The 10,827-nt window shown below is 43.2% G+C and overlaps 1 protein-coding gene across 1 annotated transcript; it reads right to left on the bottom strand.

The window, feature by feature from the left end:
• Positions 1-1,017: 1,017 nt before the first annotated feature.
• GPR148 (G protein-coupled receptor 148) lies at positions 1,018-7,995 on the bottom strand. The gene has a single exon (XM_005232297.3). It carries the CDS (start codon positions 6,565-6,567, stop codon positions 5,509-5,511), a length of 1,059 nt encoding a protein of 352 aa, XP_005232354.1. The 5' UTR covers positions 6,568-7,995; the 3' UTR covers positions 1,018-5,508.
• Between the last annotated feature and the right edge of the window lie 2,832 nt (positions 7,996-10,827).

The raw sequence follows: 10,827 nt of genomic DNA, 5'->3' as shown, positions 1-10,827 counted from the left end.
CTTAATACAGTATTAAAAATAGTATTTCTCGCATGCTGGGCTGAGAAAAAACCCATGGGTTCCTAATTTCACCACATTAATGCCAGAGTGCTCAGCAGTACGGCAGTGCCTGCGGATCGCACTGGTAAGCCTGCTGCAACCATGCAGGCTGAGCAGAGGAGATGCAGCCTGTGGGGCAGATGCATGCCCTTCAACAGGTTTCCACTGTGTCCTTCCCTCAGAAGGATGGCACAAAATCCTGTCACCTGGAATCTGCTTCATGCCTTGAAACTCACCTCTGCGGGAGCCAGTCCCCACCATTTTCTCACCCTTATTTTCCCACAATCGTCAATTTTCAACTGGTTTTTAAATTGGCCCCCTTCCCTCTTTATGTTCCTATTGTTCTGCAGGGTGCAGCACTTCTCACGCTTCCATGCTGTCCCAGGCTGTCCCATCCCACTCTCCTTTTCAGAGGGGACGAAGAAATGCCCTTTAAAAAGAGTATTTGATGTCAAAAAGTTTTGTGAAGAACAGTTACCACCTTTGACTTGGCTGGCAGTACTGGCTGGTCTACAGGGACAGGGAAGGTGGATGAATGGGGTGTGTGTCCCTTTCTCCTTGAGGAGCTGCGATTCTGTATCTTCACTTGTTGCCAAAACCAATGATAGTGGCTGCTGAAGCTGACCAATTCTTCCTACTGGGAATCATCCTAAAAACAAGTAGCCCTCAGGAGCTGGTTGCTGATTTTCTCCCATGATGTTAGTAGCAAAACTTGTATTTTTTTTCTTGAGAAAAATAACTTGCTGAGTTGGAAAAAAGTTGTCCACATAAACTTCCAAATAAAAATCCTTAAATCTACATGTCAGAGACAGAAAACAGCCTCTTGTCTCTCCTGTGGTGGCTCCCCAGCCACATCTGCAGACCTGGGGCAAGCGTCAGCCAGATCATCCCTCACTGACAAACATGAAATAGCAGAACCACAGCTTGGCTCCTTTCCCTCTCCTAACTGTGAGTCTATCAGGAATTCTGACATTTATTCGCCTTCTTGCTCTTTGTACCTTTTGGATTCATGTTGCAGTCTGAAAGACTACAAGAATACTGAAAAACAAAAACTTTCAGGATCAGTAGTTTTATGAAGATGCAAAAAATCACGAGGCTTGTGAAAAAATGGCAAGAACTAGCAGTGCTGTGCCCTCAGTTACCAGCAGCGAGGTAGGGGTGGAGACAGGAGGCAACAGAAATCAAGTTTCAAGGAAACTTGTAATTTCCTTTTCCTATTACAGGCCCTCTCCCCTCTGCCATACATACCCACCTCCCACAGGGAATGGCCACAATCAGTTTCTGTCCAAAGGACATACAACACCTCAGTGTACAAAACCAGTGACTAGCGAAGCAAAGAGCAGACAACTGCCTGTGGGAGCTGCGTGACCTGTCCCTGGGGCAGCTGGTGCTGGTCCCCGGCGCTGGGATGTAGTCCCGGGGTTCTCAGGGCTACCTCGAGCGCAACCAGACAAACGACAGTTTCCTTCTGACCTATTACTATATGAAACTTCCCTTAGAAAATGACACAGCCAACTGATGCAGCAGGAGTAGACGCTCTAATATTAGTTACTAAAACTGCAGGAGGTTAATTAGTTTTACTGAAGAATTATCCAAATCTTTGCAAATGAACTAAACCTCAAACCCAAAGCTGTGCGCTTGTTAACCTGCCTGGAGATTCTCCGTATCTCATGACACTGAAACTGATCTTGAGGCACAGACCTAACTGCAGATTTAATTATTCTTCCAGTGCTGTATGGCACAGACACAGTCCCTGGAACGCGTGTCTGACTCCCTTCAGTCTGTAGGTTACAGACAGCAGCCAACTGCACTGTAAATCCACGGGGAGAGGGAAGAGAGCAGTGGTAAACAAAGTGCCAATATTGGCACAAGAAAAGAGGGGAAAAACTGACCAGGAAATATATTTAGGCTATAAATTAGAATACCTTTAGTGAGTCATGCTATTGCAATTTGTTAAAGGATTACTGCCCCCAGCTGCCAAATCACGTTGAAGTCAACCGCTCTCCATTTCACTTTAAAGTGCTGGGCAGGCACAGTGACATCCAAGAAGTTCACTTATGTGACCTGGGAGAGGTCGATAGCTGGGCTCTGGTAAACAGTCTCGGTTTGAATTTCTAGCTCTTGTGTGGAGACATCCTTACAAGGTTGCTAATCAGTTCAGCCTTGAGGTTCTGGCAAATAAAGAAGCCTAACAATCTTGAAGACAAAACTCAAGACATTTATGAAAAGAATGACAGGAACCTAGTGCTTGTGACTTTGCCCTGGTGACTCCTTTGGTCCTGTTCGGATAGATCAGGGAAAACCCCAAAGGCAAATGATTCAGGTATCTGGTGTGTTTCTTCTACGCATGCTATAACATGCTGCTTTTGGACCAAACAGCACAGTAATATTCCATGGGAAGAAGTTGTCTACAAACAGTCACTTCAGAAAAACTTATTAATGTTAAACCACCCTAAGGTGGATTAATAAAATATCAACCCACGATGCAGAGATGTGGCACTTAGGGACATAGTTTAATGGTAGACTTGGCAGTGTTAGGTGTACAGTTGGACTCTTAAGTTTTTTTCCAACCAAATGATTCCACGATTCTAAGACCTTTTTTAGAATTCTGTTCAACTTAACTAATTTCAGTTCAACTAAAATCTTTTCCAGGCAAACACCCACTGTAGTGAACAATTTCAAGGACATGAATAAGATTGTTTCATTCATCTTCCTTGGAAGGTCATTTCCACAAAGCAGTGTTTTGTTTGCCTGGTCCTTATGATAGCACTGCAGACCGATGTCATACATGCATAAACTTGCCATGATCACCAATTCACTTCCTCTGCCTTTCAGTGTCCTTCATGTTACCAAACTTCTGGTTGTCTGTAAATATATCCAGGGGACACAAATGTAAGGAAGAGTTACAGAACTGGCAATACAATCCTGCTCACGCCTGTCCTGGAGATTAATTTCATAATTGACAGAGGTTAGCAGGAAGATCAAGCACTATTAACCTGCAGCTACTCAAAGTCACCTATGGCTGTACATAGAACTGCCTTACTATATACAATTTACACAGTTACCTTCACCACTTGGCATGACAATTTACAATACAGGCAAACTTCAGGTAATAAAGCTTGAAAGAACCTTGCCCAGACAAAACAACCTGTAAGTTATCAGCATTGCTGTCAATGCACATTTAGATAAAGATTTGACCCAGGATATGAGCTGCTCGGGGAGCTGCGGGTACCTTTTTCATTCTTGATCATACCACACGCTAAGGGGATTTAGCAGAAGGCACCTGATCGAGTAGACAGACATTTCCCCCATCCTTCCTAGTGCTGTGGAAAAGGCCTGTTAGAGGCCAAATATAAAGTCTTACGCAAACGTAACTTGTGTGACAGATATCCATGGTACATTCATTTTGCAGAAAAATAAAAGCAGCCAGTAAAAAGCAACTTCTAGGTCCTAATTTTTTATTGAAGAGGACTGAGAAGCATAGAACCATGGTTAAAGCAAATATGCAGCATTACAGTTTATTCACTTGCAACAACTTTACCTTAGAGGTGCTCTTAAGTGTCCCTTAGCAGCAAAGCCTCTAAGATGTCCCTGCTCATTCCCACTTCCAAACTGGAATTTGTTAACCCCCCCTCAACCCCCAACTGTACTGACACAGCTGTTCACAAAACATCCTATAAAATAAATTGCTGGCATAATCTCAGCTAAAATAAAAACACCACCACTTCTCTTTGGAGGGATATTTTTAACCTGCAACCCCAGAAGCAGTTGTATCAGCAAACCGGAGAGAGCAGACGCTGCAACGTGAGGAGAGTAACAAGCAGTTTGGGAATGAGGAGAGAAAGATCAGCAGGAGCATCTCAAACAGGCTTCATTGCCAAAAAACATCTCATGCAACCAGACACTGATCTCTTCCTGGCTCACACTTAGTGGAATTCTTCAGAGGAGTGTGAAATACCCAAATGCCACATTCAGCACTATGTATTGCTTTAAGCAAACAAAAGGCGGAGAGAGTCTGCACACAAGGAAAATACTGGGCAGAGTAGAATCAGAGGCCATTTTCTAATGTCCCCCCCCCCCCTTTTTTTTTAATGTCCAATGTATTTTTTGTATAAAAAGTAACACATTCTAAAAATACTATCTTTAGACATACAAAATCTTTCCTGAAGTCCAACGAACAGCACTGCAATTTACATTTCCCACATGGATGTTTATGTCTAATGAAATTTTGATTTCTTTAAAATCAGAAATGCATTTCACTCATCTTCTACAGGTAGGTGGCTGATTTGGAAAACCTTCAAGGATCTTACAAGATAAAATCTTTCTTGCCTTTAAGTACATCAACAGGCTCTGCAGCCTCTCCTCCTGGCTTTCCCGTGGTTTGATGGCAGGTACCCAACACCTGCTCTGATACCGTGCAGTTGCAACCTGGGAGCAGTCTGCTACAGCAGATTTTTGTGAGCCAGCATTGCGAGGTGCCTCGGCAGGGCCTCAGAAGGAGTGTTTATGTTTATGCCGAGTCCCGTGCCCCAGGTCATGTCGGAGCCACGCTATGGGTACATTTGTACCCAGCCGCACAGCACACAGTGCTGCTCCTGCTCTGCTGCTGGGCTCAGCCTTGGCCTGGTCACATCCGTACGGACCCAGCAGGGAATCAGGGCTCTGGGCTGCCCCGGGCTCCCCACAGCCCCCCACTCGGTTCACCCAGCACGGCACAGCACCCCGCAGGGAGGCACTGCCACCGGCTGCTCCTGGCTCGCTCTCCCCCACTGAGCAGCCCAGCCGTCTCTGATACCTCCGGACAGTCAGCTGGCAGGGCTGCCCAGCAGATGCTGCTCAACAGTGGCATCCCACCGGAGTGAGAGCTTACAAAACTTCAGCGGTTTGCGGATTGTCAGACAGAATCCATAAGGCAGCTAATGCGCTAGCACGCTGCGCGAGACGAAGCACAGTGCTTCACTGAGTACAGTAGTTTCCAGAGGCACCTCCCAGTGTATGTTTTAAAGAATAGGACATTGGCCACCAACCTTGCAGGAATTCAGTAAGTGCAAGAAAAAGCCGTTCTGTTTACAGCATGTTTGGTTAAAGATCTTTTCTGCTGTAGGTGATGCTGTCAAGAGACCCTTTACTTTGCACTATTTTTTTTTTTTTAAGTTTCCAGAAAGCCATCTGCCATGCAGGTGAAAATAATCTTGATTCAGTATCTCCTCTGAAGGATACTGCCTTCCCGCATCAGAACAAAGGTTAGAACTTTGTCCAGGGTAGCATTCACCATACTTTCAGCTGTGATGCGATAAAAGATCTGTGACCTTCTAGCACCAAAGAGGCACAGTGATCAGCCTATATCAGAGAAGACACGGGTTGGTCACTCCTTCAGATCATTTCTTCAGAAGTTGAGTGATTTCCATCAGGCTTGCATGCTAACAAGGACAGGACAACTCCTCTGCCATGGCTGTGCTCTGCATTGGCTCAGGATGGTGATGGAGCAGGTGACACCAGGTGAAGATGCTTCCTTCTGACAATGGATTTGAGAGATGCTGAGATCTCTCTGTATCGAAGCCCATACAGAAAAGGGAACAAAACTTTAGGCAGAATCATCAGGATGTTGCAGACTGTCAGGGAGACCCAGATTCCTGTCTGCAGTCTGATGAAAACATTAATGCACAAGAATGACTCTACAAAAAGGGCCAAGAGTGGAAAGAAGTAAAAAAATAACACAGTGTTGTGCATTAAGAATGTTACACTGGCTCTGGAGCAGATGCTTTCCCATATACCCGACTGTTTGGTTTTAAAATACAGAATAGCATAGCAACAAAATATTAGAGACAAGCAGAGAAAGATAACTGTGGTAGAAAGCCAGAAACAGAGTTTCACAGCATCAGTCCCATTCAGGGTTAGTATTAGTATTACTGGAACCGAGCACATTTCCAGGACACAGGGCACAAAGCTGTGAGTGCTCGATAGCACCAAGAAGAAAATCCCAGGGAAAGCCCCAGAATACATCCATAGTAATACAATAATTTTTTTAGTTCGCGAAGGAGGCAAAATAGCAACGTAGCGCAAAGGAAACAAAATTGCTACGTATGTGTCCAAGACTATTGCAGCAGCTGTGAACAATCCTCCGCAGTAAGCCACTGCCAGCAAAAATAATAGGAGGATGCAAGCTTCCTTTGGGAGATGTACATGTGCTGCGTTGAGAGCAGCTGACAGAGTGTAGAACAACAGATAGATCAGATCAGAAAGCAGAGCATTTCCCAGCAGCATGTACCTTGTTTCCTGACGAATGCGAAACCTAGAGAAGATCACAAACAAGATGGTAGGAATGATGAGGACACCTGCTGTGAGGCAGACAACTGGAGGGATTAAGAACATCTTCATGTTTGTGCTTCTTGGGTTGAAAGCCCATTCTTCCAGCAAATAGAACAAAGAGATATCATCCAAATTCGAGGAACTGTTGAACTCTGTCTCCCTGCTGTGGTATGTAGTTGCATTCACTCTCTTTACTAAAGCACAGCCAGAGAAGTCCATTTCCTTGGGATGATTGTCTGACTTGGAGAAAGAGAGATCTTCCACACTGAGTCCTTAGAAAGGCAAACAAAGCAGAGAATGCAAAAAGCCCGTGGAAGAAAAGTGATTTCCGTAGCCAATTCTACTAGCTCTTCTCAAGGACTGAAAGGTGAAACTTGTAAGTGAATTCTGTGGTGCCAAAAGATGTTTTTGCCTAAAGTGGAGATTTTCTTTTTGTTCTGCAAAATCTAATGTTTAGAAAAGAGAGAAAGAATCTTTGTGTAACTTAAAGAGTCTAAGTCCCTCAGCTAGCTCTTTGATCAGAAATGAATAGGTTGAAGATTTTCAGTAATTTGAGTTTGTTCTTACCACATTATCACTTCAACAAGGCAGATGAAATATTAGCTTGATTAAACAAATATGCAGTGATACAGAACATTCCACATGTACTGATGTAGCAGAGTCATAAATGTGATGGGGTGGTGTTTTGTACCAATATATATGCAACAACACAATTGATTTGTAGTGATCAATAAAAATGGCTCAGTCCTGTTGTAAAATTGTATCACAATGGCTCTAGTGAATGAAATCATCTTATTTATAGATGACGAACATTTTTGCTTCAGGGAATCAAATCACATTATTTATAGATGATAACCCTTCCCCTGCCTTTTTAAATGCATGATATACAAATACTGAATCCTCATCTATTGCAGACCTACAATCAATCTGTCAATTGTCTGGGATGAGCGACATACACTATAATGTAGCAGCACACCCCACAGCAGACTTGGCATTTCCAACGTCCATTTGGAGACCATTTCTTGGCTTGCTGGCCGGCACGCTGCTGCTGCACTGCACTGCCTTTACTAGCAGATCTCAGGAGCAGAGCTGAGGGTGCAAGGCGAGAACTGCAGAGAAGGAGCTCTTCAAGTTCTTCCAGGCATGGTCTGATCGAAAAAAAGCTGATTGTTTTTTTAATAGGCTCAACACTGGCTAAAACACAAAGCATTAGTTTTAATCAAAAAGACTTTATTGATGCAGTTGTTCACCGTCTTGTGTGGTGCAAAGTGGGCATAGCAGCACCATTTTATTTCACAGTCTAATCCTCCTGCAGTTGCTTGTCCCTGCGTACACTGCACAAAGCAGCACACTGCTGCTACGACATCACATTACTTTGCTATTTACACAGGGCATAAGTAGCAAAGACAAGAGACGTGAAGAATATACAGCTTTGTCAACTCCCAGCTCCAGCTGCTCTTCTCACCAGTGGTATCTCGGGGCTTTTTAAGTAATGGTAAACAACAAAGAATTACTCCCAGTATTTAACAAACAGCGTGAGGACAAGCTGAAAGTCTAACAAAACAGTCAAAATAAGCAGTCAATGAAATGTGCTGGCTGCTCACCTGTTTTGAAGTTGTATTATTTACTTAGGTGCCTAAAAATAAAAATGTCTAAGTTCAGACAACTTTTTTTGGCAGTCCTGTCAACTCTACCAGGACTTCCCACAGTCACCAGCATGGTCAACTCTTCATCTATTGTTTCAAGCATGATCTTCCTTCTCCTCTCAAGTAATATGGATTTTACTACTGATGCTAACAGAGCAGAGGGAATGCAGCTTGTGACTCAGCATGGCATTACTGTATTCATTATTTCCCCAGCACTACCAGCATATAGCAATGTAGCATGCTTCTATCCATGGGAGACAGCCCCACCTCAGAAAGTCATGCTGTGCCATGGACATGCTGTCTCAGGACATGCCAAGTAAGAAAGCGGACAGCTTATGAAATTCAGCATCAGTCACCAAATCTCATGCACATTTCATTTCCTTACACACTGATAGTTGGCATCCATGGAATTGTACGTTAAGACAGTTTGACAGGCTGTGCCATATGGAACAAAAGGATAGGAGGAAAAACCAGTGATAATTTTAAGCGCAGCATTTCAGTTGCTATGGTGCCTGGGTAGGCAAAACAGAAGGTGATTGTTTTCTCTCCCTCAATCCTGCATCAACCAAAAAGTGTGTGAACAATATTGATGCAATTATACATTTGGCTTCAGGATCATGCCCTGCAACTATCAGTGAGTCACAACACAGTTAATACCTTAAGTAGACAGTAGCTCTCAAATGCCCAAACTGTTGAATTATATAGTTGCTGCAAAATGGAAGGGAAGCAATGAAAACTCAAGTGTGGGCAAATCATCTCCAACTATAATTTCAGACCTCTGTTAATGGTGGAAGTGTTTGCTGCCTCCTAGCTCATGGCATTCCAAGAATGTCTTATTAATGAGCAACTTTGCTCATTTCCATATAAAAATCACAACTGTATTTTCCAGCAGCTGGTGAACAAACAGAAGAGTTCATTGTCATCTCAGCTGCACGCTTTCAGCTGATAGAAAAATAAATACAAATACAACATACAATGATCTTCTGGCATTTATGGAAGTGTCTAATGCAGCCAAGTATTTAAGAGGAATGGTTACACAGCACTTTAGTTCTGCAAATTCATATCTTAAGGGCTCATTGCTTATATATAGTTTTTCAATCAAATAGGGGTTTTTTTCAGTCTAATTATTTTTCTCCTGGTGTCTGAAAACACACTTATAGCAAAGCTACTCCTTCCTCTTGGATGCAAGAGCTAGTTATCATAATAGTTATCATGAGCTAGAAGTCCCAGCTACATCTGGGAGGGTAACGAATACTGACATCCTCACTACTGAAAAGTGTGAAGCAAAAATGGTAACTCTAGCAACCTTCAACTGAACCACTTTTTAAAATCCACTGCTGTGGCCATGAAAGTGTAAATGTGAGTAATTTGAGGTAAATAACGTGAAAGGTTTGTAAAGGTATGAATCCACGAATTATTCTGCAGTAGCTGACTGCAGGTTCAGTCTCAGCTGACATCCTCATGACAAATGCAAAGTATCTCATGCCTCTCTCATTTAGCCCACATGCAAAGAATACCACAGAGCCCATGAGACATCACAGGTCCACAGCCTGGCTTACCCTGTGCTCAACTGTTCATCTGCTACAGCTGACGAGTGGCAAAGTCCTATGGCATGAGCTTGTTCAGCTTTAACTGTGCTACAGTAAAAGTCTTAGGAATGCAGGCAGCCTTTAGTTTTACAAAAATGGAAAACAGCAGATAACTGGAAGACAGAATCAACCCCATCAGACCTGTACAGGTCCAGCCAAAGCCACTCTCCTCAGGTTTCCACAGGGGCTTATAACTGTTCAGTATATTTCTGCTAGATTTAAAAATTTAAAAGGTTGGTGTCTTGGCACACTGATATACGCCTAGAATAGGTGAGCGAGGAGAACAAGGTTGTTGTCTCCTTTCATTTTCTTGAGCTTAGGAGGCATTTCCACATCTGGACCATTTACTAGGGGCTGGCAGCTCTGAAGAGCACTCCTGAGGATACTGAACTTAAAGGGCTCCTTGCCATTGTGCCTGAGCGTTCAATATTTTGTGGTGCCAACCTGAATGATTCTCCTGCAATTTCCTGTAAACCTGGCCTTAATGCTCTAGTTATTGATTTTTTTAAACGCTCTCTGGTAAATTTATGTTATGCGCTTGCCTTTTTTACATATCTTGCTTATTCAGCCCTACAGTATTAGCAGCCCCTCTTTTGTCTCTTGTTCTGGCTCAATACAGTCTGTATTGAATTTCAAACTAAATCACACACTGTCAATTACTTTACCCATTTCTGCTTCAATCAACATCCCACTGAAAGCTTAGTTATCTTATCTGTTGAGCTTGGGAGACCTAAGAAAGCATGCATTTAGCCATACTGAACAGTGTAACCCCAGCAAAGATTATACTACATTATATTATTCTGTTATATAAACATATACCGACTATATAAATACTGACTATAAACAGGTATTGTCAAATTGAACATAAAAGGTCAGAAATATTCCTGTCTTATACTAGTTGGTATGGACTTCACTGTGTAGACACATAGGGAGGTTTCCTATTTCACAAAGAGTTTAGTCTAACTGATTCAACAAATCAACAAGCACACTGCTGCCATGGCATGGAAGCACCATACAAGAAAGGGAAGCCAACCAGAATAATGCTAAGGTTTCCCCAGCTCTTCATCCCAAGAGATTGTGTTAGGAGGGGATACCCAGAGGAAGTGTGTGACTAAATCGCATGCTCACGTTCACCTCTGAGGTTCCCTGTGTACCATCACGTCACTGCCTCAGTATGAGCATGCAGTCTTTGTCACGGCTGCCGACTCCAGAGTAACTCATCAGGTCCTAGCCTAGAACATGGT

This window comes from Falco peregrinus, chromosome 12 (genome assembly GCF_023634155.1).
Source record: "Falco peregrinus isolate bFalPer1 chromosome 12, bFalPer1.pri, whole genome shotgun sequence".
Classification (NCBI taxonomy): Eukaryota; Metazoa; Chordata; class Aves; order Falconiformes; family Falconidae; genus Falco; species Falco peregrinus.
This window is presented reverse-complemented; position numbering and strand designations above follow the sequence as displayed.